Genomic DNA, 27,767 nt, shown 5'->3' with positions numbered 1-27,767 from the left:
TGTCTATGAAAGCTTTATTCACAAAAAAAGCAATTGTGTTTCAGGAAACTATCATAATTTGCACATGTATATTTACGACCTGAATTTGAGCAATGCATAAGTGGACACATTGTAATGATTTCAGGCGATGAGCTGATCACATGCTTTCCTACAATAACATGCTTTCATGCATCCCACCACGTAAAGGAGTGTTTGATCACATGCTTTCATGCATCCCACCACGTAAAGGAGTGTTTGATCACATGCTTTCATGCATCCCACCACGTAAAGGAGTGTTTGATCACATGCTTTCATGCATCCCACCACGTAAAGGAGTGTTTGATCACCTGCTTTCATGCATCCCACCACGTAAAGGAGTGTTTGATCACATGCTTTCATGCATCCCACCACGTAAAGGAGTGTTTGATCACATGCTTTCATGCATCCCACCAGGTAAAGGAGTGTTTGATCACCTGCTTTCATGCATCCCACCACGTTAAGGTGTTTGATCACATGCTTTCATGCATCCCACCATGTAAAGGAGTGTTTGATCACATGCTTTCATGCATCCTACCACGTAAAGGAGTGTTTGATCACATGCTTTCATGCATCCCACCACGTAAAGGAGTGTTTGATCACATGCTTTCATGCATCCCACCACGTAAAGGAGTGTTTGATCACATGCTTTCATGCATCCCACCACGTAAAGGAGTGTTTGATCACATGCTTTCATGCATCCCACCACGTAAAGGAGTGTTTGATCACATGCTTTCATGCATTTGTTTTTTATTTAACGCCGCTCTCGGCAATGTTCCAGCCACATGGCAACGATCTGTAAGTAGTTGAGTCTGGATCGGGCAAACTAGTGATTGATACAATGACACACAATCAACCAAGTCACCAGGCCTGTCAACATGGTCCAACTATTTTTTCATATTTTACTAATTTGTTCTGGCCTTTTCTGTATCTTTGGTAATCCATGAACTGGATGCAGGGTGAGGTAAAATTTGGGTTTAATGCCACATTCAAGATTCTTCCACTTCTAAAACAACATGCATGCATGTACATTTATATGTGTCTTAGTGGCTGCTTGTAGTAGTCCGGACTAAAATACCGGTTTTATAGTACCAGCTCATGAGATACTATGTCACAATTTAATATGGGTACCCCACTTAGACACAAGTACTGACTCCAGGCTGACCAGTCCTTGTTTTATCCCATTAATGCTGAGCGCCAGGCAGGGTAACAACAAGTACCATCTTTTAAAAGTCTTTTGGTACAATGCGGCCGGGGTCGAGCCCACAACCTCCCTCTCTCTGGGCAGGTGCTCTATCTGCTAGACCACGGAGCTGGTAGGAAGACACACCTATGTACATCATAATGAGGGAGTCCACCTCATACACACAAGGACGGGGAACAATATAAATGTTTCGAATGTGTTCCAAAATCACTATCAAGTTATGTCAACAAGTCTTCTTGTTGAAAAAGGATTACAAAAATAACATTTTCACACAAAATATGCACCTGAGTGGTCATATGTGGTGAATTGGTCTCATTTATTTATTTGGTAAAAACAATATAGAAAATAACCTCAAGGTAAGGGGCACACTGTCTAGCTGTCTCCGAGCAGTGTATTAGGAACCAGATATATGACCTTTTGAAACAGTGTAACCGATCCAGTCATAGGTCACTGAACACAGTGAGCGATGCTGCACAGGCCTCCGAACACAGTGAGAGATCCTAGGTAAGGCCTCCGAACACAGTGAGAGATCCTACATAAGACCTAGGATCACAGTGAGAGATCCTACATCATGTACAAAAGACCTCCGAACTCACTGAGAGATCCCACATAAGGCCCCTGAACACATTGAGAGATCCTACATAAGAGCTCTGAACACACAGAGATCCTACATAAGACCTCCGAACACACAGAGATCCTACATAAGACCTCCGAACACACAGAGATCCTACATAAGGCCCCCGAACACAGTGAGAGATCCTACATAAGTGCTCTGAACACAGTGAGAGATCCTACATAAGAGCTCCGAACACAGTGAGAGATCCTACATAAGACCTCCCAGCAGTTGGAGTTGTGACATAGGACCTCCAACACAGTATTCATCGTTAAACAGGTATAATCATTATAATGGTGGGGCTATCTTGGTTCTATCATCAACACAGACAAGCAGCATGTCGCACATCATCAATCAGTAACAACCATTCTGACTCACATGACAGACAGCCACATCCTAAAGCATCAGCAGTCATAAGCATTTTGATTTTATTGTCCTCCATAGAGCACTATAAAAGTGACCCCTTTGGAGATAATTCATGGTCCCTGTTTGCAGAAAAAGCACCATAGTTTGGTCCCAGCCAGATTATCATCGGCCCGGTACTTTGTGCACAGCAGTCAACAAGGACTATGAACATGTGGAGCCCTGGCAGGGTAGTGCAGACCAGTCATGTCTGCTTGTAGTGATGTGTTCTCGCCTGCCATGTTTCTCTTCAGCAGCCATGTTTGTATGAGTGAGTGAGTGAGTTGGGTTTAACGCCGCTTTTAACAGTATTCCAGTTATATCGCGGCGTGTCAGCTTAATGTGGGAGGAAAGCCCGAAGTGATGCAGGTCTCAGACGTTTACCACTTCGGTGAAACCTACGAGCACGGGTATGGTGCTGACAAACCTAGAAACATAATTGGGGCGAACCGGGATTCGAACCCACAATCATAGGTTTCTGGCGTGCCCAAGGGACGCAACTCTGCACAGCAAATCGCGGCGCCTTAGACGACTGGGCCACCCGTGCCCCCCATGTTTGTATGAGAAAATGTCATGTTATAAATCTGACCATCATCTGGATGTCAAGGGAAACTTTGCTATCAAGAGTATTAACACAGAGGGACTGCCATAAACAATTCACATGAAGTCCATTGGCCAATTATGAGTGAGTGAGTATTGTCTTATGCCGCTTTAAGCAATATTCCAGCAATATCACGGCGTGGCACACCGGAAAATGGGCTTAACACGTTGTACCCATGTGGGGAATCAAACCCGGGTCTTCGGTGTGACGAGCCGATGGTCAATTATGAGATAAACATACTTTGAAACAACCAAGAAATGAGATTCATCTGTAATATTTGTAGAGTCATGTTATTTTTTTTTTATGTCAACTTGGGTGCCACTTTGACTGATGTGACATTATGTCAACGTCCACTTTCCGTCAGAAACACACAAAGTCATGTGATAGCATGACGATCATGGCAATCAGACATGAAATTTGAGACAATCATGGTGACAAGACATGAAACTTGAGATTCAACATAAGCCTCCAGTACACCATTATGACCGTGTAAGAATGTCTCAACCCATTGTCTTATGTTTACTGTTGGTCATCAATTAACTCCACACAGCTCTGTTCCACAAAACTCTGAATGATTGTCACAGCACTGGAAGGCACACCTTCCCTGTGAAGAGTTCGGAGATGATCGTGAAGAAGATGGCCATGATGAAGAGAACATATGATGATCCAACTTGCGTGTGATTGGGCAGCTTGTAGGGTTGGCCTCCGATCTCGTCGATATGGAAACCCACAGGGAACACAATGGCAGCAAGGCAAAACAAGGTCACTGAAAGTAAATGAAGAAATTGAGTACAATATTCAGCACTGCATCTAGGCAAGGGTAGACATAAATAAAAATATAAATTCTTAAAAATCACTAAATAGCAACAGGTACTGCTTGACAACATGGTCTTTGTGTGTGCAGCGTGTCATAAAAGAATACCAATTATTTTTAGAGATATGGTCCTGACAAAAAACACCATGAACAGAGTCAAAATCAAACTTGTTGCCATGGAAATGTAAAATAAAAAATTCTAAACATCCCTTAATTGCAAAAGGCAACAGTTGACAGCATAGTCTTTGTGTGTGCAAAGTTTCATGAAATAATGCCTATCAGTTTCAGAGATAAGGTCCGGACAAACACACCAATATGAACAGAGTGAAAGTAAACCTTTTTTAAATGGAATCGAAAAAAATAAAAATTCTAAAAATAGTAAAGGACACCACTTTATCCCCTGATTAATATATCTACAAAGTTTGGGTGAAAAACCTTGAATACTTTTTGAGCTCTGCTCCAGAAACAACACCTACCCAGGTTTCAGCTAAAAAGAAATTCTTCAAATTCCTAACAAAAGGCACCACTTCAGCCCCTGATTAATACATGTATTAAGTGTGGATGAAAAATCTTAGTTCTGCTCTGGAAATGACACCCACCTCCATTTCAGCTAAGTGTAACTTGTTTCCATGGAAACAGGGAAAAACTTTTTGGAAAAATTCCTAAATAGCAAAATTATGCTTAAATATTAGGGGTGATAGCAAGGTCAAGATATATGTATCTGACTACATATAGGTCACGATATGATATATATCGTGATATGCATATTTACATCAAATTTACACCTCTTTACTGTAAATATTTTTAGAGCAGGTTGAAAAGGAAAAGCTAGCTGCAGACACATGTTGAAATGGTTTGTAGAAGATATTTTAGTAGTGAACTTGGAATGCTAATTACAACACATTTTGTGATGTTTGACCAACTAAATTGGTGGGGTGTCATTAAACAAGTAGTAAGCAATATATTTTAGCAAGTGTATCGTCTTGTATCGTTACAGAAAAGGATATATTGTGTTTTTTATCATTGCATGAAAACTTACGAGGCACCAGTACACCAGTGTATCATTTCACCCCCACAAAATATGCCCAGCAAAAACTTACTTCCAATGAATGCCAGCCATCTTGAGTAGCGAACTGTTGCCCTCCGCCAGTGGGAGGCAAATAGAAGGGCACATGTGGCAGTCAGGCACAGAATCCCACCCACGATACAAATAAATGAGAACATCCACTCAGTTGATAGTCGGGGCGATGTGCAGATCTCCGGTCGGCCATGAATCATTTGACACTGTCGAGTGAGACCAAGTCTCATATTTCCTAAAAGTACAAAAAGAAAAGATTTGCTTGAAACACTTTGTCATGAATTGAGCAAATCTATATCACTGTATATTCTGTCCAAAAGAACAAAGAAACCTAACATTTATATGAAAATTATGCTCTCTATGGTGCAAGTGTATCTGATATATAAACTCTTTTACTTAAACAATCACCCCAGATAGTTGCTGATTTTGTTGAGGAATATTCACTAACTGAGGAAAAAAAAGAAGAAAGTTTGGCTGTTTGAATCATTGAAACATGTTTTAAAAAGGTTGAGCAAACTACCATTAATTGTGAGACTGAGTACAAACAGACAGACTTGACAGACTTTGCAGGTCATGTCTATTGACATTTCCATAACAAGAATTGTATTGTCATTTAACATCTACGTATCATTGTTTAACTTACCAGCAACACTGGTTACAATCCAATCAGGATTGGCGAGACTTCCAATTGCAAAGACATCAGCTGTGAAAAACAGTATCCCAGACAAAGCTGTCAGTTTGTCCATTATTCGCTCTAGGTCTCCGCACTAACGACAAACTGACAGACTCTGACGACTCTCGATCCGACCCTGATCTGTTTGAGTGTTTCTCTGTTCAATTCTAATCAGCTGATTCCACGCAGCTGAAATGGGCTACAGCCTGCTCCTCTTTAATTAATTACACACAAAATCGTCAATTTTAATTACGTCCATTCCCACACGTCATATATTTTGACATATGACCAATATCAACTAGCGTGAACTCGTTTTCCCGTCGTCTGAGATGAACAAAACAAAACGTCACTCACGGATCATAAGAAAACTTCAGTTCCGGTTATACGACCTTCACCTTACATGTCACATGTCCCGGATGTTTAGGAATAAATGGAGGACCATTTTCAGTGGGATATTGAGTAAAACGATTTAGCCCTTTTAATATGTACACATATTTCGACACTTATGAGTCGTAAAAGGACACTGTAAACGAAATTATTTTTTTTTCAAACACCAAGAGTTCTATGCAAGCCTCTACTCATTCGGAAAGAAACCTTTTACTAAAGTAATATGAGGACTACACGGGTGTATGGTCTAGGTACACGAAAACGTACCGGTGAGTTGAGGAGCTTGGGTTGATAGTATAAACTGATAAAGTGTGTCAGTTGTCACCGGTGGGTAACACGTTAAAAATAGGGTGACCTGCCCTACCATGAACATATGGGGATATCCGGTTCCTGTTTCAATCAGGTTATGTTCGTCTGCTGTGGCTCCTAAAGTTGAACTTGAGCTGAAAAATGGAGTGACGAAAATGGTCCAAGCAGGGGCTTTGTCGAAGCTCTTCTCGTATTCCAACCTCGTACACGCTGTTTCAGGTGCCGTGGTAAGTTGACATCTTCGTGTTTTGTTGTTTTTGACATCTTCGTGTTTTGATATTTTTACTATTATTCTGTTGAACCCCACCCGTCATCAGTCGGAATCCATATGCTTACATTATAAACCCTCGTGCTCAACTTATATCCTCTCCTTGGACCACCGCTGTTAGCATTACCTCAAGTATGTTCCATGATCAATTAAGAGTTTGTGTGAATTTTAAAGTTTATGCTCATGTATACCCATACATTGAAACAGTTCTGTATCATGTTTATTATTCTTGTTGGTTGATATAATATACAATACATTGTCTCCTTTTTTGATAAATGCTCAAATAAGTACTAACAGCTCATACACTTACATATTAATTAGGTCCGTATCAGTAACAGAAGTTCTCTAATAATTGTAAATTCATATTAATTTGACAGTTGTTCCACTACTATTAACATGGTACCCATATCCCTATTACCTGATCCAACCCGACCTAGGTACCCACTGTAGGTCTTGATTGATGGGTACAAAATGTCTGATTGGGAATTGTTTTCCCGCAGCCCTGGCAAAAACTAATGAGAAATATGTATCAAACGATCAGATCATGCGTACACTGAAGTCGACTGAAGCTTTGTCTCTACTGAAACATTTACAAGTCAAAAGGAATGCGAACATTAGCGACTTGTAGTGTAACTGAGCTATCGTGAGTTTTTATCATTAAACAGTATATCACGTGACTAACCACAGGTCCAGGTAGTGCTGTGGGTACCTGTTGTAAGATGTATTAACAATCTTATTTCGTTTATATGTAAATCACGTTTCGTCTAAAGTGCCAATGCCACTTTTGTACTAACTGTTTTTGGCGCTAGTAATAAAGCTAGTAATAAAAGCATGGCGACCATCGCCTATGAACCAAAACATGTCATCGTTTACCGTTCATCAAGCTTATAAACAAGCAACTATCATAACAGTACCCGGGTCCTATTCAGTACCGACCTGCGTACCCAAGTTACCCAGCTCTATTCACCTGCAAATAAGTTAAACATGTAAAACATGAGAGGTCACGGGTGGTCCAGTCGTCTAAGGTGCCGCGATTCGCTAGGCAGAGTTGCGTCCCTTAGGCATGCCATAAACCTATGATTGTTGGGTCGAATCCCGTGCTCGTTTCACCGAAGTGGTAAACGTCTGAGACCTGCATCACTTCAGGTTTACCTCCCACATTACGCTGACACGCCGTGATATAACTGGAATAATGTTAAAAGCGGCGTTTATCCCAACTCACTCACTCACTCACTCACTCACTCACTCACTCACTCACTCACTCACTCACTCACTTTAAAACATGAAATGTGGTGTAATCTTTTACCCCCAGTGTTATGATAGTTATAAGTATTATTAGAAGTCCTAATCTAGTGTATAAGTAGAACCCCAGTTGTGTTATTCAGATATACATGATATAGCCTTGACTGTTCCGGGTACCGGGTCTATATTACACCAGTCTGTGTGACTACCAATAGAAACCTGCCACGGAATAGTTTCACAGACCATTGAATTGCCTGTATAAATACAATGTTATACATTATATGTACATAAATTTGAATTACAAACCTTTAATATAAATAATAATCCATACTTTTCAATATGTATTTTGTGGAAAATGTATGAATTTTGAGAAAGTGTTAAAAATGTTAACACAACCAATGATGGTGCTGAGTCATGAAGGTAAAATGTTGGGGAGAATTGATTATACTATGACAGCATTTGGTATACTATTGACAAAGACACCTGTAGCATGTGTATAGCATGGGATTAAACTTTGATGTAATATCTTTGATTTCTGTTATATCCATGGTACTAACAATTACTATTATATATCACATTGTTGTAGACCAGGTAGATGAAATAAGGAATATTTTGGACTTGTTTAACATATTTATAGGTACATCCTAAAAATTTAACATGTTTAGTTTGACTGAACATTAAGGTGTTGTCCTAGGCCTGCATGATGTTAAGATTTACTGGGTCCATAGACATGAAAGAATTGCGTGAATTAAATACCATAGCAGCAAGCCTCAAGAATCCTAGCCCCTGCCCCCTATTGTGCTGTTGGTGGGTACTGATTGTGAGGTGATTTACAAACTGAAATGCAGAGGATAGAACAGGACTGAATTATGAAGTCAGTAAATGACCACACAAGTTTATGAATAAATTAACAAAAGCTAGTTTGGAACACACAGGGCTAGGTTTACAATGACACAAGGCAATATGATGGGTAGCAGGAGCAGTAAGTAGCAGACTCTATGATATGTTAACTAGTGTACTCATCAATGTCCAGAACTTGTACTGTCAAGTGTCTGAAAGATGCCTGTGCTCCAGAGTGTTCTTGGAAGCTGGCAGAAAATTTGGTGTTTTCAGACAGGTATCCAGTCCACATTTGTCAAGTAGATAAGATGTAAGTCAGGTCGTAAGAGGCCTTGAATCTCCACTGCACTGTTCTCATATCAGTATACCCATTCTTCTGGAATCTGGTCCATCTTGAAATGTCTCAAACGATCAAGTCCGGTGTGTTTGTCAATAACCAAGGGAGACAACTGTATGTCACACTTCTTTTACAGTCTGGCCACTGGAGCTCTCAAGATTTTAAACCATTTGCTGCCCTGCTCAATCACTACAAATAAACTTACATCATCTTCACTGCGACATAACAATAGTCTTCTTTTATCTTCAGGGAAGTGTGGTGGCTATAACTGTCTTCTTCCCCTTGGACACCGCTCGGACTCGACTTCAAAGTAGGTTATATGTGATATACTATATAGTTATTTCTATTAGTATTGTGTTTGTTTGTTGTTTAACGCCGCACTTAGCAATATTCCAGCTATATGATGGTGGTCTGTAGATGATCGAGTCTGGACCAGACAATCCAGTGATTGACATCATGAGCATCCATCCACGCAAATGGGATACGATGACATGCATGAACCAAGTCAGCGAGTCCCGTTAGTTGCCTTTACTACAAGCATAGTCACCTTTTACAGCAAGCATTGGTTGCTGAAGACTATTCTACCCTGGATCTGCACTGGTCTATTAGTATTGTGACCTGATCTTGGTAAACGTTTATCAGTTATAACAGTAATGTTCATACATATTTATTTGGCTCTGTATGCACCCCTGTGGCATCCTCATGATGCTAAATTATTACCCCGGTCAACGGATCTATGGTGCAACAAAAGCTGTGTGTTTAGTGCTGGAAGATTTTGCATTCATATAACCATCTCATGAAATCCAGGTTCCCACTTGTTGCTAGGTGACCATTAACCCAATGTTGTGTAGACATATCAGCATGTATGAGCTCAATATGCTTACGGCAGCTCCATGGTCTAGTGGTAGAGATTTTGCCAGGAGAGTGGAAGGTCCGGGGTTGGATCCCCGGCCGTGTCATACCAAAAGAAGTAAAAAGATGGTACTTGTTGCTACCCTGCCTGGCGCTCAGCATTAAGGGGCTAAAACAAGGACACACAAGAGTGGGGCTAAGAATCTATTTCCTGTTTCAGTCACAAGAAGTCCCTCCTAGTTTTAACTTTTACCCCAGTTTTAGCATGTTAGTTTGGATTTATGAAAATTAACATGCATTATCTCTTGTATTTGTAGTTGATGATCAGCGAGAGTCCAAGCACACGCCACAAGTGATAAGTGATATTGTGAAAGAAGAGGGACTGTAAGTTCTTAATACACTCTCCTGAACGAAAGCTATCCCTGTTATAAAGTGGTTTTAACTTCCCGATAATGGAAGTTCGCTCAAAAGCAGTCTCCTAACTGGAGTTCTAAGGACGTCTTCGTCCCACAACAATAAATTTCAACTAAAATGTTACACTGTTCAACGTAGTGGTCTGTCACATACAGAGCATGAAAAGAACAAGATTTACAAAAAAGAATATGCGCAAGTGGTATAGTGTTTGGGCGAGCACTTCCATGCTAATCAATGTGTGTATTTGGATGAGCTATACCAAACCAAACCCAGAACAACTGTTTCCTTCTGTTCAAATTACTTAAGGGGGCACAGGTGGCCTAGTCGTCTAAGGTGCCGCGATTCGCTGTGCAGAGTTACGTCTCTTGGGCACGCCAGCAACCTATGATTGTGGGTTTGAATCGGTTTGCCCCGATTATGTTTCTAGGTTTGTCAGCACCGTGCTCATGCTCGTGGGTTTCAATGAAGTGGTAAACGTCTGAGACCTGCATCACTTCGGGCTGTCGTCCCACATTAAGCTGATACACCGCGATATAACTGGAATACTGTGGAATACTCACTCACTCAAATTACCTAAATAAACTGCAGGCCGTAAGGACCTGCTGAAATCAGCCCAAGAGCAAATCTGTCGACCTTGGGCCTATAGACCGATGTCTATTTCGAACATTGCTTGTGCTCATGTGTGCTTATGGAGCTGTTCTGAATTATTAGGATAATTTGGACCTGATCATGCAGATTGTGTCAATTTCTGTGTGTATAATGAAAACAATAAATTTGTCCAGATTTTTGTAAGGATATATATAAGAGGTGGTTTGAGCTGTTGAGTAATTCATTTGTATCCATGTTCTGGCGTGTAGATTAGTTGTAGGATATTCTTCTTTTGCCTAGAGGTAATATGATAAAGGTTCTTTAATAAGAAATTCTGAACATAGTTGTGAAGGATCAGTGGGGTCAGTGAGAAGTTTATTTCTGCTTATCCTGCTCATTAGGGCTGTAACCATGGTAACGATTCACCGATACCTACGATGTCAGCGATACTTAGGCACAGATGATACTAATCTTGCCAGTTTCTGGAGTCTCAATACGTTATAAATAGAACACAAACTGATTGAGTTACCTCCCATAACAGTGGAAGTGGCACTGTAAGCGCCACCTGTAAACATGGAGGAACACAAGCACATGGTAGTCATATTGGATACACACTTAAGTCTTCAATTGGATGTATTTTGGGTTTGAAAAGTCCCCAAACAGAAAAAAAGGTATGCTGATTGTGTGAAGCAGTTATTTTAGTGATTTCATCGTGGTATCATCAGCCTGTACCATGATACGTAAAATTATTCACGAGATCTCAGGCGGTACTGCTTGTGCTATGTTTCAGCCATGGCATATACCGAGGGTGGTTCTCCGTCGTGTCTTCCCTGTGCCTGTCTAACTTTGTGTACTTCTACACATACAATGGCTTGAAGAGTGTTTTCATTGGACCAGGAGAGAAAGCTGCACCTAGCAAGGATCTACTCCTTGGCTTTGTGTCGGGTGAGTGAGTTTGGTTTTACACCGCTTGTTGCTATAGTCTCGTGGGGAACACTAGAAATTGGCTTCACACATTGTATCCATGTTGGGAACAAAACCTGCACCTTCAGCGTGTCGAGTGAATGCTTTAACCACAAGGCTACCCCACCGCTGTTTGTGTCAGGTGAAGTGAATATCATCATTGGAGAACATACTGCTTGTGCCTTCAAAGGAGTGGACAGAGACAGTGTGGTGATGGGACCTGAATGGGCTGTGACAGTATGGTGATGTGACCTGTGTTATATTTATTTCAGCAATTTTAATGTAAAATTCCTCATTTATGTTATATTTTACTGGTCAAAACTGTATGGTAATTGCCAATAAAAAAGCCCACTCATGTCACTGTAACTGTCATACCTTGTTAGGTGAGTCTCATGTAAGTCAATATCACTGGCAGAATGTACAAGGTCTATCACAGTAACTGTAAGACCCTTCAGCATGTTCAGTTGAGTTTCCGTTTGAAGTGGAAGTCTTTTTGACATCTCCCTTTTTGTTTGTCTGTCCTTTTTGACGGGATCTTATGTGACATAAAGGTAGCAAGTGCCCTTGTTACAAAACTATGGCTGAAATACTGCCGATGTGACTTCAAATTTGAACAAACTCACTCCCTCAACTCACTCAAGTTATCAAAGACATAAAACCAGCCATGACGTCAAATAGAATGGTGTTATTTTTTTGTATTTCATTACATTTGATGATAAGGCTAGTGTTCCATTAATGAGGGTGCAACATTAGTCAAATTACACTTACACATTCAGGAGAATGTTGGAATCTAAGGACTAAGTTATAGGTTAGATAGGGCCATCCATTTCTCTATCACCTTTTTTTGATGAAGTACGATTTCATCATTTCGTATGGGTTTTTTTAATAACTAAACGTATACAGTTTCAATATCGATATTTGTGTTGGAATAGTTTGGTTCCTCGTGAACAAAACACCACAAAAATATATTGTCCTCACCCACAGCTAATTCTGACCAAGTGACCTGAGTTACAATAAACAAGTACTAAGCATAGCGGAGTTATTCCCCCTTTTCTTTGTACGTGTGTAACCTCTTTGTCGCCTTTTGACGTCATAGAGAAAAATCAGTTTTCGTCATTTACGGCATGCTATTTTGGCATACGCATATAACTCCATTTGATATATAGTTATGTCGTTCAGATATTAGGCAGTATTTTGTTTGCTCACAGTTTCTGTAAAGCTTCTAAATAAAAAATATCGTCGCCCAGTACTTTTGTCGGTGTACGATATAAAGCGGAGAAATTTACTGTCAACGCAGAATAAATTCTTGGACAACACTTAGATGTGTCTTTTTTTAAAACCGGTTTAATATTTGCAGTAAAATTTACACCATCAAATAGGAAATTTAACATTCTCCACCTCTGTGTAATTTTAAAGCCAGAGGTAGATCCAGTGGCGCGTGAGTGCAATTCTTGCACAACCTTCACTATTCAGATCTTTGGAAAAAGTGCGTCAGAAAAAAAAATCTCGGCATCCAGAGGTTTAAGACTGAAGGGGAAAGATTGATCTACAGCATGGAGTAGAAGGTCACAAGCATAAGATTCCCAGCACTAATCAGAGTAAATTGAAGAATATTATTACAATAAACTTAAATATTAAATCTTTGAAAGGCATTTAGAAGTGATAAACATAAGCATGATAAGGAAGAGAATTTATTGATGTCAACTTCTTTCTTAAGAGGAATATAATGTTTCAGAGTATATACTTACTCCTTCATCAGGTGTATCACATACTTCATCATTTACCTGATGAAGGAGTAAGCATATACTCTATAATGTTGTGTTCCTCATAGTAAAGAAGTTGCCATCCATAAATCTTCTTCCTTAAGTTATATCGTAGATTTTATGTGTATTTATATAGTGTATCTTTTTGTGTTTCAGGAATTGTGAATGTTTTAGCGACGACTCCCCTGTGGGTTGTCAACACACGTATAAAGCTTCAGGGGGCCAAACTCCACACCAAGAAGTACGAGGAGCACACAACACAGCACTACAAGGGCATCTGGGGTAAGTGCCGGGGCTGTAGTGACAAAGCCGTCTCCAACACATTGTGGAAAATCCGGGGTACAATGGTACCCAAGGATTGTCTTATGAGCTCAGTAAAACATAGGATCAGCATGATCAGGTGGTAATAATATTGTTGGCTATAATGAACAGTACAGTACATTACAAGCATATATCATAGTTTATAAAATAAAACATCTACTGTTAGTGAGGAGAGGTCAGGTAGCCTAGTGGTTAAAGCATTAGCTCACACCGAGGACCCGGATTCGATTCCCGACATGGGTACAATGTGTGAAGCCCATTTCTGGTGTCCCCTGCCGTGATATTGCTTGAATATTGCTAAAAGCGGCGTAAAACCATACTCACTCACTCTACTGTTAGCTTCTTTACAAATCAATAATTGGTGATCATTGTGACAAAAATGCTTGCAATAATTTAGAAAGGCTAAATAGCAATTATTACACATCCGGGTAAGTCCATCAGCAATGGACATGAGGACCATTTATGTTTCACGGTGAGCCAGTTACCATGGTTACAGTTCTGCAAACAGTTCCACTGTGTATGAGCTCTTTGTATAATAAGTCATACACCCTGACATTGTACTTATTGTGTGTTTGTAGGGTAGCACAGGTGGTCCATCATCTGCCTGAGGCAAGAGAGTTAACTGACTATAAAAGTCCAATTTCCTCCCTTGCCGAACTAGGCTGGAATTTTGGAGTTATATTTTTGCTGGACTAACAAGACTATGCATAGTCCAATCAAAATCAAGTTACGAAATCAACATCCGTTTTGTGAACTGCCATGACGATTTCGGTCAACCGCAGGTTTTGCAAAGCATGTGTACTGTCAGTATATATATATTCCAAACCTTTTCATGTTTTATATCAAAGTGCTCACCTGATTTGATGCTCTTCGCGAAGTAAGACCCATTTAATTACAATAAAGAACTTGATTATTGATCAGATCGTCTTGACTGGATGCCGCCATCATGTTTGAAGCAAATACAAGTGATATGAGGTGGAATCTGATTGGTCAAAAGGAGGGACATAAAAGGGACATAACTTGTAATAGCCACTGATGGCGCTTTTATTGAGCCCAGGAATCCCAGCCTAGTTCCGCAAGGGTGGAAACTGGACTTTTAAAGTCAGTTAACTCCCTTGCCTCAGGAAGATGGTGGTCCATTGGCTAGTCTGTAGTAAGCTGCTGTGCAGAGTTGCATTGTTTAGCTGCCAGACTTTGTTCACGATTATTCCTGCTTTTCAGTTGAAAGTCTAGGGTTTTGTCAAAGTGGTGATGGTATACCCCCTGTTAGGGCTGGCTAAAAATATAGATAACTGGAATTATCGTCGATGGGAAGACATAATAACAATTATCGGTATGAAATTGTTGTCATCTAAAATAATAACATAACTATTGTAATGAAATAAATTTTAGGTGTACCGAAACTGACTTGTTATTGTCAATAATGTCAGTTATCAAAGATGAAAAGCAACAGTTTTTGTTATATCTCAAATGTCCACAAAGTAATCTATGCATAAATGTGTCACTGCTCACCAAATATGTTGATTTCTTTCGGGACTTTCTTGCGTATATGGTTAAAGTTACTTCTTTGATATTTATCCATAATTAATCGATATTTAGTGATTATCAATCTCTATAATCTATATCAATAGCCAGCCCTACCCACTGTCTTACTTTTAAATTGCCACTCCCTTTAGTATGACACCATGATATCACTGAAATACTGTTCAGGATCACTTGTTTATTTGTAGACTGCCTGACAAAGATTGTGAAGACTGAGGGTGTGTCGGGACTGTGGAATGGCACGACGCCCTCATTGTTACTGGCTTCCAACCCAGCTATACAGTTCATGGTGTATGAGTTCGTCAAGCGATACTTCCAGAAGCTCTTCAAAACACCTGTAAGTTGTCTGTGAGAGGTGGTCGGCTGTAAAAAATATGATGTTTCTTCTGGCTTTTGAAATATTCAGCTGTCTAGAGCGAAAGGAGGTCGAGTGTGGGGTAATAGTTTGTAGATGAAATCATCCCAACAGAGATATTGTACATGTGACAGGGGTATCAGTGAGGGAATGTTGTTAGTCAGCTTTACTCCAGGTTTATCATGCTGGCCTGTAAAATGTCAGGCCAGTTGAACCGGTGGTTGATGTGATGAACACTTGGGTACCATGACCATCAATCAGCCAAGTTAAAGAGTCTGACCATCTGATTGAAATTACATGTAGAAACTCCAGGAAATGGTTTCAGAGGGCATTGAGTACTTTTTTATGAGGGCTGGTGGGGAATCCTGGTGGTTAAAGTGCTTGCTTGCTTGTCATGCAAGGTCAGGGGCGGTCGGGTAGCCGAGTGTTTAAAGCGTTTGCTCGTCATGCCGAAGACCCGGGTTCGATTCCCGACATGGGTACAATGTGTGAAGCTTATTTCTGTGTCCCCCGCCGTGATATTGCTGGAATATTGCTAAAAGCGGCGTAAAACCAAACTCACTCACTCACTCACTCATGCAAGGTCAGGGTTCATTTTCAAACATGGGTACAATGTGTAAAGTTTATTTCTGATGTACCCGTGTTGATATTGCTGGAATATTCATACAGGTGGCATAAAACCCCACTCACCCAACATCTTTTCAGAAACAACTTACAAATTCCATTTATGCCTTTGTCCTATTATTCATATTTGGACAATGAAAATGTATTGAAGTTGTGTTGCTATGGTTACAGGAGCTGAGTGGTTTCCTGTACTTTTTGATTGGAGCGATAGCGAAAGCAGCAGCCACAGTTTTCACCTACCCTCTGCAGGTGATCCAGTCACGCCTCAGGGTAAGATCTCCGCCTTGGGGTAAGACCTTAGTCTCAGGGTAAGATCTCAGTCTTGGGGTAAGACCTTAGTCTCAGGGTAAGATCTCAGTCTCAGGGTATGATCTCAGTCTTGGGGTAAGATACTTGTCTCGGGGTAATATCTCAGTTTTGGGGCAAGATTCAGTCCTTGGGTATGATCTCAGCCTCGGGGTAATATCTCAGCCTCCATGAAAGATCTCAGTCTCAAGTTTTCAATCTCTAGGTTAAGTTTTCTGTTGTGCAGTAATCTGTCCCTCTCTGGGTGAGCCATCAATGTCTCTGTAAGTTCTAACTCCTCACCAGTCTGATCAACCAACTAGATATCTTCATGTTTACGCTTTAGCAAATCCCAGCTCTGTTACAGATGGAGTGTTTGAATTAAAGTGTAACAACAATAGTAACAGATATCAGTTGTAAACATGTCAATGTTTTGTAACACAGACAGGTAAATCTAGAAGTTGTTTCTACCTACAGGCTGGATTTTGCAAGCTGGAATCCACACAGTCTATTCTCCAAAACCTTCATCATCTCGTCAGGTATGTGGAGATATGGTGATAAACAGCACTTTTATATCATCTGCCCTACAAATATACTTATACTCAGTTAAGGAAGTCTGCCTTTGTAAGTTTGTATTCACAGTGCAACTCTTAACTGTCCTAACAATGATGTAATCTGACATTATTCTTTGTCGGATGCACTAAGCAGTATTCCTGCTATATGACAGCAGACTGTAAACAATAGAGTACGATCAGACAATCCTGTGATTGATGTTATGATCAACAATCCATGCTGTCAGGGTACCAAGTGTTCAAGCCTGACCACCGGATCCATTTAGTCACCTTCTATGACAAGCATGGCTGCTGGCGACCGGTATGAAGCAGAGTAACTGAAATCAAGGATTAACAGTTAATTGTCAAAGACACAGCGTTTTATCTATCAACTAATAAGCAAATTAACTCCTACTTGCCCACATACAGCTTATAACAAATGTAAATGGGAGTTCTTTAAAGTATTATGCATATTGTCATCCATTTACCATATTTGCTGAAACATTAGCGTGATTAGTAATGTTTTATTTTTGAATTAGGTTTTGTCCTTTTGCAGTCAAGCATTTAGAAACAACTCTTCTGTGTAGCTTTAAATATAAATCATCAATGGTTTGAGAGGAGTTCCCCCATGAATATCCGAGTTGAAATTGTTTTTCAGCATTCTATGCTTGTGAGAGGCAGCTAGTGGGTTTGGGTGGTCAGACTCGCTGACTTGGTTGTTCCATGTCATTGTATCCAAATCACGTAGATCAATGCTCAGTATGTCAATCAATGAATTGTCTGGTCCAGAATCGATTATTTACAGACTGCCGCCATATAGTTGACTCATGTTGAACAATAAACAAAAAAAACACAGGAATTACTTCCCTTTCCAATCACCCCTACAGTATGCATGGAATTGTTTTGTGAGCCACAATATTATATTTTTTGGCAGCAGAAAATACCCCATGTTTGATCACAGCAAATGAAGCTGGCATTTGCCTGAGTTTCACAAGGATATTAACCTGGGTTACTTGTGAATTGCAAACCCATTTATCAAAGAGGGGCCTGTATGGGCCCAGTCATCTTGGTTGACGCAATTTTATGTGCAGAGTTGCGTCCCTTAGGCTTGCCAGAAATGTATGGTCATTTGTTCGAATCCCCATTCGACCTGATTATGTTTAGTGATAAACATCTAAGACCTACATCACTTCAGGCTTTCACATCACGTGATATTACTGAAATACAGTTCGAAGTAGTGCTAAACCGAACTCCCGCACTCATTTAGGAAAGGCGACTATGTTTGTCGTAAGAGGCGACTGACGGGATCGGGTGGTCAAGGCTTGCTGACTTGGTTGATGCATGTCATCGATCCGAATTGTGTGGATAGATGTTCATGATGTCAATCACTGGATTGTCTGGTCCAGACTCGATTATTTACAGATCACTGTCATATAGCTGGAATATTGCTAGGTGCGGCGTTAAACAACAAACAAACAAAACAAACAAAACTTTAGGAAAGTATGTGTTGTAGTTATAAGAAACCAGCTTTGTTGTGTTCCAGGACTCAGGGTATTCAGGCGTTGTACAAGGGGATGGAGACCAAGTTGGTACAGACGGTGCTCACAGCAGCTCTCATGTTCCTCACTTACGAGAAAATAGCAGCTTTTATATTCCGCCTAATGGGCATGGCTCCAACCATGCCGAAAAGATGATGACGTCGGACCTTAGCAAACAACACAACTTTAGTGGATTGATTTGCCATATACTGTTCTTATTATACAGAATTTTATTCCATTTTACTAATCTGTTTATATATTTTAGATGAATTAACATTAAATAATTATTTAGCTCATATTTGTGGACTTGGTTCAAGTATTTTAAGGAGAAGGTTTAATTCATGTTTGCCGATTTCCACTTCTACCTCTGAAGCAAAGAGTTTTGAGTCCTTCCCAACATTTCTGGGCCAATTGTCAGCATACTGATTAAATTGGCACTGAAGGACAGACTTTGATTCCTTGTTTTATGGTAAACCTGCTTATACATGTTTTTGAAGGTTTTAACCAAAAATTAAACAAAAATATGTCTAAATTGTTTTAAAGCAAATGCAAGTGATACGAGAGGTGGAATCTGATTGGTTCATAGGAGAGGCATAGAAGGGACCTGACGCGTAACAGCCACATGTGGCGCTATGATCGAGCCCGGGAATTCCAGCCTAGTTCGGCAAGGGTGGAAACTGGACTTTTAAAGTCAATTAACTCTCTTGCCTCGGGAAGATGACAGATGACATCCTTACCTTGTCAGCTAGCTGATGGGGTTAATCTCTTTGGTCATATGGACAAGGTGTCCAACTCGGATCAGGAGGTGGTCGCTTCACTCAGTTTGCTGGATCAGGCAGTGGAACAGTAACCAATATTTAGGGTGTAAAACCATTTGATGAGCAGAACCCACTTGCACAAAGCAGACTTAGCGCTATCACTGCTTTAACTTCCATACTTTAACAACCCACCTGTAGTGTGTGAGGACAAGGGATAGAGGTTGTTGATCATGAACACTTTTGAATGTGTCTAACAATAATTTCTCAAATGTTGAAGTGTTGAACATATCATTACTGTTTATAACAGACTTATTTATTGTCCCATTGTTTACAGTGTTCCGGAGTACTATTTCTTGCCATTGTGTGTGCGCAACATGTCATTGATCTCAGGTAGGTCAGTCATCCTTGTGTGATGCATATTGGATGTGTAAAGTTAAGAAACTTGAGAACTCTCCAAATCCCCTAAATATTTTACAGTATTGAAATGTGAAATGGGAGGTTTATCTTGTCAAAATGTTAAACATCTTAAATTCCACATTTATAAATAAATAAATACCAAACTGACGAGGATGGAGTAAATAATATATGTGCTGTACAGCATTGTGAAGAATATAACATACCGTATTCGACGTTATTACCGCCCAGGGCGCTCTCAAAATTAGAAATAGGGGGCTCTTATTGGAATATTATTTTGGTGGAAAAAACAGAGTTGAAAGATACATTTCGTGGTTTATGCTGACGGCCTGAACTGTTTATATACGAGAAATATATTTTTCCAGAATTTAATTGCCCATAATTAATGGTGCATATAACACACGAGTGCGTATTATACACGAATAAATAAGTCTTGTGTACATTGATCAATCGGAAGGAATGCTAATTGGGATTGTTCACTTGCCAATATATTAGCCAATATCGCAGTGGGCGCTTATTAGAGCGGGGCGCTTATTACGTCGAATACGGTAATTCTAATCCACTGATGAAATTAGATGCCACAGTAGAATGAATTATATTGGTCCTGATGTCAGTATAGTTATATATACTATTCCACTGAGATGTGAGTTATAACATAGAAATCATCCATGTAGGTTTCCTATAGCTTTACACCCACTGATGAACTTTTGACCATCAGTAAATATGACTCTTGTATACATGTATAATTGTGTTAGTTTTTCTTCACTGTAACTGCTCTGTATATACTGTATTTCCTCTATTAGACGCCTGGTCTCCAATACACGTCAGCCTATAATTGATGCTGGGTCATATGCTCTTTCCAAAAGTTAGATTGTTTGTTTGTTTGTTTGTTTGTTTGTTGTTTAACGGTTCACTCAACATATCCCAGCTATATGAGGGTGGTTAGTAAATAATCAAGTCTGGACCAGACAATTCAGTAATTGTCATCATGAGCATCGTTCCACGCAATTGGGATACGATGACATGCATCAACCAAGTCAGCGAGCTTGACCACCCATCTCTTTTGTCGCCTCTCACAACAAGCACAGTTGCCTTTTACTTCAAGTATGGGTGTCTGAAGACCTATTCAACCCTGGATCTTCATGGGTCCCATAACTTAGAAGCTGTATTAGATATTAGGTGAATTATAATGACCATTTCCTGTGGGTCAACACCTTGCATGAAAGTAATAGACACCAGGGCATTTAATAGAGGAAATGCAGTACCACTAATGTTTCTGCTGCAAGACCATCCACCTGTAGTCTAGTGACATTTACATGGTACTCAGTACCCCGTACTCATGTCGAGAGTCCTGTATCCCTCAGAAGTACTTTATATGGTACATGGTGCTCAAAACAACATCGGAGAACTGTACATCAATCTTATTCATCCTCAGTTATCTGGTACATAATTATATCTCCTTTCACTAATAATGATAAACAGCTTGTACCCATTCACCGCCATAGTTTTGCTTGAGAAGTGGCATCGTGAGATCCATGTTTCTTATCACCAAATTAGCACACAACTTCTTTCGCTCATGAGCGTAATCTGATTGGGAGGCTGTTTTTAAAGTTGTTACATTCAATATATGCTCAATACAAAGCCATGGTGTTGAATGGGTGGTGAGAGTAGTCTGATTGGAAGGCTGTTTTTAGAGTTGTTACATTCAATATATGCTCAATACAAAGCCAAAGAATGGGTACTGGGTAGGTATGTTATAGAATTGAGATATAACATACTGGGTTATAGAGGATGCTGTCTTGTTCTGATATTTACCTGTTACATGTATCCTGGATCTGACCAGTATCTCATGTCTATTTATGATCAATATCAATAAAGTTTTAGTTTTACAGAGATCACTTTCCAGTCATGTCTTTTTTAGGTCACAAGGACCTTTTTTTTACAATTATGAAAAAGATCTTAAGGAACTTCTTCTTAGAAACCAGGTTGTCTATGAATCTGAGACGTTGACATGATGTGTAGCAACACAATCACATTCAGGTTTGTTCATTCCTTTTGAGTAAAAACTTGACTTTTGTAAAATATATTTAGTACAAACTGACTCTTTAAAAATCTTTAAGAAATAACGCCCAGAGAGCTGTGAGGGACCTTCATCAGACTAGTTTTTGTGGCATGGAATTGAAAAATGTAATTATTTTTCTGTCATCAAGATTGAAACGACAACTTCTTCAATGGTGGAATTAATTTGCTAAGCATAATTTTTTACAGTCCAATCGTGTTAGGGGCCTGTAGGATATGTTGACTGCATTGGAACTACTTGGTGTTTTGATAGAAAATCGTGCATCATAAATATATTCTCAGAAACCACTTGACTAATAAAGCTGAACTTAATATACTTGTTCCCACCAATGGTGACACCTGAATTTGCTGAAGAGATTTGAATCAGAATTTCAGTATGGCTGCCGTGGCTACTTATGGCCATTTTGAAATGAAACGCATTTTTACATAATGAGACCATCTCATCCACGAAGTTTTTGGAAAGAAGATTTACAAATAGATAATGAAATCCAATTTGATTCCTGGAACCAAAAGTAAGATACATCCACGCAAAATTTTAGCTGGATCCATCAAGCCATTTCGGAGATTATGGACGACGACGACGGACAGACGGTTTGCGAGATTTCAGGCCAAATGAACTAAAATGAAATTGTTGCTATCATTTTTGAAACTGGATTAAGCTATAGTATTTAGAAACAGAATCATATGTACGTAGGTAATGTTATTTCCACTTACGGAACAACGGATCCACACGCACATTCTTCACAAAAGAAGCTGCTCATCATCTCGTCAGGTGTCGGATCCTATCAAGGCTTGATTATTGTTACACTGGTTGTCCATCTGAGGAAGAATTCAATATGAGATCTTGACTATCGCCTACAGATGTGTGAAAGCCATTGCCCCATCATATCTTACCGATCTCATCACACCATCTGCACCAACCAGACAGTTACAAAAAGGGGGCACGGGTGGCCCAGTCGTCTAAGGCGCCACGATACGCTGTGCAGAGTCGCGTCCCTTGGGCACGCCAGAATCCTATGATTGTGATTGGTTCGAATCCCGGTACGCCCCGATTATGTTTCTAGGTTTATCAGCACCATACCCTTGCTCGTGGGTTTCACCGAAGTGGTAGACGTCTGAGACCTACATACTTGCCGTAAAAGGCGACTATGCTTGTCGTAAAAGGCGACTAACGGGATCGGGCGGACAGGTTCGCCTACTTGGTTGATACATGTCATCGATTCCAATTTCGTGGATCGATGCTCATGATGTCAATCACTGGATTGTCTGGTCCAGACTCGATTATTTACAGACCGCCGTTATATAGCTGGAATATTGCTGAGTGCGGCGTTAAACAACAAACAAACCAACCAACCAACTACATCACTTCGGGCTTTCCTCCCACATTAAGCTGACACGCCGTGATATAACTAGAAGACTGTTCAAAGCGGCGTTAAACCCAACTCACTCACTCACTCACTCAGTTACGAAGACTGACAGTTCCAAGAATCCAAAAGTTTCTTTCTTACTATGCAGTAGTACTTTGGAACAAATTGCCACTGGATCTCAAGACATCACCCTCTCTACTTGATTTAAAATCTGGACTGAAGACACACCACATATCAGTGACTTTCAATTACACCACAGAACTATATATATGTATATGTATATTATTATTTACAGATTAAAATAAATAAATGCAGCAAAGAGGGTTTGGGTGATCCTGGCACAGTCAGGCTCGTTAGGCTCATCATCAGCTCAGGGCCCTTGCCCCCTCTACACGCAGCTAGGACAACGAAAGGGATTTCTCCAAGGAAGCGCTGCCTAGGCGCACCCACCCAGAACTGTTCGAAGAATATGAAGACTCCCCAACGCTGCATCCTTTTGCATTACCCAGATTTTCAGAAGGGCTGTATACCTGGTAGCAACCCGGTCACTCTCCCAATGTCAGTCAACACATTGGGAGGTACCAAACCTAAGGCACCGAGAACAATGGGAAGTCGGACAACTTGGTACTTGGGATGCAAGCTTCACTTTTCGAAAGCGAGGTCCGCATATAACCATGTCCCCCCCAAAAAAAGAAGGGACAGAAAATTCGATGTTATAAATGATTTCATTGGATTTATAAAAAAATGACAAGATCAGGTTTGCTGGCCTGGATAGGTCTGAGACCGTATAAGGCCCTATTCCAAAGAATTTTGTATTGATAATTTTCCATGACACCCTCTATATATTCTGGGTCGTACCATGGATGGACCTCTGTGTCAAAACCACAAGCATGGCGAAGGCGGTAATAAGCGATCGAGCCACTCCAACATGTCGCTTAAGATGTTGTGTTTGTGCCAAAGCTGGGCATCCACTGACAATGTTTTGGACAGTCTCATAATATTCATTGTATATTCTTCATTTCATATTTACATTTTGATGCAAAATCACACATTGACGGTTTCGAGTGGGAAGGGACTGGTCCTTAACGGCACACAGAAAGCTTTCTGTTTCACTTTTCAGGCCAGTCGACTTCATCTAAGCAAAGGAGTCTTCTCAACACACTGTACATAAACTCAATGCAGTGGTCGTTCAGATAGCCTCTGCTTGAATAATCGGGCCGATATGTCACTCAATTCTGTACCCTCCAGAAGTACCGAACCATCAACAAAATCAACACTGACATTGAGATATGTGCCACATCCTAAGCTCGTTTACGGAAACTGTGGAATGCCTTGTTTTCTTCATAAGTCTTGACATGCTTCACAAAATTATTGTTATTTTAGATATTTATATAAAACGTTCACCCACAAGACCTCAATGATTGGCATAAAAGCTTAATCGGCACCAAATATAGTATTTGTGTCACGGAAAGTAACTGTTTACTGACTGTAAACCAATTCACAAAAGGAAATACCACATAAAAGCCCAGTTATAGCGTTTATGTACTTTATTTTAGTTGAAGGACATTCACGTTTAAAATCTGTTTGAGTTTGTAAGTTGACATCAGTATAGTGAAGTCCTCAGCCGAAGATGGACCCAGTGTTTGTAGTGGGGCCGACCTGGAAAGGATAACAATGATAGACTTGATGCTTCGTCGAATGTACGAGGCAAATATTACACGAAGGATCATGCCAGAGAAGAGATGCTATTTAACCAGCTGCTTTGATTTCGCCCGTCTTTTTACAATGTTCTGTTTAATGAGGCGTCCGCCAACCGATAGACTGGATACGATTTACCGACCATGTTCGCTAGTATCCATTCCTACTTTAGTCTGCGATTGTGGCCATCATGTCCAAGCCACAGACTGCCCAATGGGATGGCCCAGTTGTAAATGGCCTGGAATTCGCTGTGTAGCGCTGCGTCCCTTGGCCGTGGTCGTGGTTTCGAATCCCAAATTCGCTGTGCTTATTATAACTGGTCAGTCAGAACCATACCATTGGTTCGTACAGTAGTACACGTCTACAGCCTGCCACAACGTGAGGCAACTGAACTAATATTGAAAACAACTCGCTCATAACCTCTATCAAATGTGAGCTGAAGAAAGAAAAATGCAGAGAGAAATTGGCAAAAGGGCAACGGTAAATAAACGTGTACCCATTGCTTTGACAGAGCTATTGTTGCAGGCCGGGGAAAGGTGAGGTGAAATTGGGTTTAACGTCGCGCCCAAGATTATTGCACTTATATAGTTACGTGCATGCACGTGTGTGTGTGGCTGCTTGTACTAGTCCGGACTGATGCCGATTATAGTGCTAGCCCACTGAGATACCATGCCGCGGTTTAACATGACACAGACACAGACACACTCAGACACAGGATACTGACTCCGAGCCGACCAGTCCTTGTTTTAGCCCCTTAATACCGAGCACCAGACAGGGTAACAACAAGTACTATCTTTTAACGTCTTTTGGTATGACGCGGCAGGGATCGAACCCCGGACCTTCCGCTCTCCGGGCGGACGCTCTACCACTAGACCACGGAGGCGGTCGGCAGGGGAAAAACTGAATTCAGAAACATTCTCTAATGTCATGGCTTATGTCATATTAATGCGATATAACTGCAATCCCAATGAGTGCAGCGTTAAACCCAACTCAAACAAAATCTGTCAGCGCACAGAAAGAAATTGACACCGATGACTACATTGATTTAAACGTGCTCGTATTTACCACTAGCGGGGCTTTGCTGCAGGCGTTGGGAACGTTGAAGACTGTAGCGTCTTTTATGCCGTTGCTGATGTCGTAGAAACGGTTTGAGATAAGGTAATAGTCTGAAACATTGCTTTAATTGTTACGAGGTGTATCGCATATATTATTTACAAGGACATTTCTCACATCTATTCCCCAGAACACGTCATGTTAAGTTTAGTTGATCTGGTAAAATACTACGCTTATCTCTTCATGTTATGTCCCGCAACAGATATTTTAAAGATGTGACGTTACGAGAGTACCCGACCGCGACAACACGATTCTGCAAGGTTACAACTGCAATGCCTTCCTTCTAGGTACACAGCTACACACTAATCTCCTCGGGTACCTCTGCAACACACTCCTACCAGAATACCCGCACCGATATATCACGACTCTGCTCGGGCACCACTACAATGCTATCTTTCCAGGGTATCCGCAATGCTACAACCTTGCTCTGCACCGTTACACCCGATACCATACCCGATTTAGATACTTCATTTAGGACTATGCATGATGACATGCATCAACCAAGTCAGCGAGCCTGACCACCCGATCCCGTTAGTCGCCTCTTACGACAAGCATATTTGCCGTTTACGGCAAGCATGGTTTGCTGAAGACCTATTCTACCCCGGATCTTCACGGGTCAAATGCCAAATCAAATCCAACGGGCAAATAAACAGAAGCCAAACAAGTGGCCACAACGCGCACACCCCCTCCCCTAAATAATTCTCCAATAATTTCCCGCATAATAATTATATCATTATTTCTTACCATAATTTATCTCTATCACGTGACGGGGCGGTCGGGTAGCCTAGTGGTTAAAGCGTTCGCTCGTCACGCTGAAGACCCGGGTTAGATTCCCGACATGGGTACAATGTGTGAAGCCCATTGCTGGTGTCCCCCGCCGTGATATTGCTGGAATATTGCTAAAAACGGCGTAAAACCTTACTCACTCACTCACTCTATCACGTGACCATAAGTGGTTTTTTCACTGACCTACTATAAAATGATAGGAAGTACTTTATCTTTTAATATGAACTTGTGTACATGTGAACTGTGACATATATTCGTTTGTTACCGTTTCCAGTTTTTCCGTACGTCTCCTGTCTGATTGGCTCACACGTGTCTGACGTCATGTCCACAATGGCGGTAACGTCTTTGGCAATGTCGACGATGCGGTAGGAGTTGTAGGTGACCTTGTTTTCAGCCCTCAAAATGCGACCCCATCAAGGTAGCGGTGTCTGTGAAGTAAAAAAGACAAAAAGTCACCTGGTGGTGGTCATTACTCGTTATAAACTATAGCTGTATCACTGATCATTCGCCGTCATAGCAAACTCATACCATGCTTGTCACGTCACTGTTGATGTTCGTACTTCACTGTCTGGAACAACATGTTTACTGTCGACCATCGGGTTGCCTTATGCATATCACAGTTTAATATCATGTGTTTACTGAGGACCAACAGTTTGCCTTGTGGATATATCACTGTGTTATATCTGGTGTTTACTGAGGACCAACAGTTTGCCTTGTGGATATATCACTGTGTTATATCTGGTGTTTACTGGCGACCAACAGTTTGCCTTGTGGATATATCACTGTGTTATATCTGGTGTTTACTGAGGACCAACAGTTTGCCTTGTGGATATATCACTGTGTTATATCTGGTGTTTACTGGCGACCAACGGTTTGCCTTGTGGATATATGACTGTGTTATATCTGGTGTTTACATGACGACCAACAGTTTGCCTTGTGGATATATCACTGTGTTATATCTGGTGTTTACTGA

General features: G+C 40.7%; 2 protein-coding genes across 2 annotated transcripts; one reads left to right on the top strand and one right to left on the bottom strand.

Moving 5' to 3' along the window:
- LOC124125783 (uncharacterized protein C16orf52 homolog A-like) lies at positions 1–5,817 on the bottom strand. The gene is made up of 3 exons (XM_046489145.2): positions 5,371–5,817; positions 4,750–4,962; positions 1–3,601 (listed from the first exon to the last, which is right to left on the bottom strand). Exons 1-3 carry the CDS (start codon positions 5,471–5,473, stop codon positions 3,414–3,416), a joined length of 504 nt encoding a protein of 167 aa, XP_046345101.1. The 5' UTR covers positions 5,474–5,817; the 3' UTR covers positions 1–3,413.
- A 177-nt stretch (positions 5,818–5,994) lies between these two features.
- On the top strand, positions 5,995–21,649 carry LOC124125782 (peroxisomal membrane protein PMP34-like). The gene is made up of 9 exons (XM_046489143.2): positions 5,995–6,323; positions 9,033–9,093; positions 9,953–10,019; positions 11,428–11,582; positions 13,520–13,645; positions 15,415–15,563; positions 16,377–16,475; positions 16,968–17,029; positions 18,585–21,649. The coding sequence occupies exons 1-9, from the start codon at positions 6,153–6,155 to the stop codon at positions 18,733–18,735; spliced, it is 1,041 nt and encodes a 346-aa protein (XP_046345099.2). The 5' UTR covers positions 5,995–6,152; the 3' UTR covers positions 18,736–21,649.
- The last annotated feature ends 6,118 nt before the right edge of the window (positions 21,650–27,767 follow it).

This window comes from Haliotis rufescens, unplaced genomic scaffold (genome assembly GCF_023055435.1).
Source record: "Haliotis rufescens isolate VD_foot unplaced genomic scaffold, xgHalRufe1.0.p SCAF_11, whole genome shotgun sequence".
In the NCBI taxonomy this organism is placed as follows: Eukaryota; Metazoa; Mollusca; class Gastropoda; order Lepetellida; family Haliotidae; genus Haliotis; species Haliotis rufescens.
The sequence above is the reverse complement of the archived record's forward strand: the minus strand, read 5'-3'. Positions and strand labels throughout refer to the sequence as shown.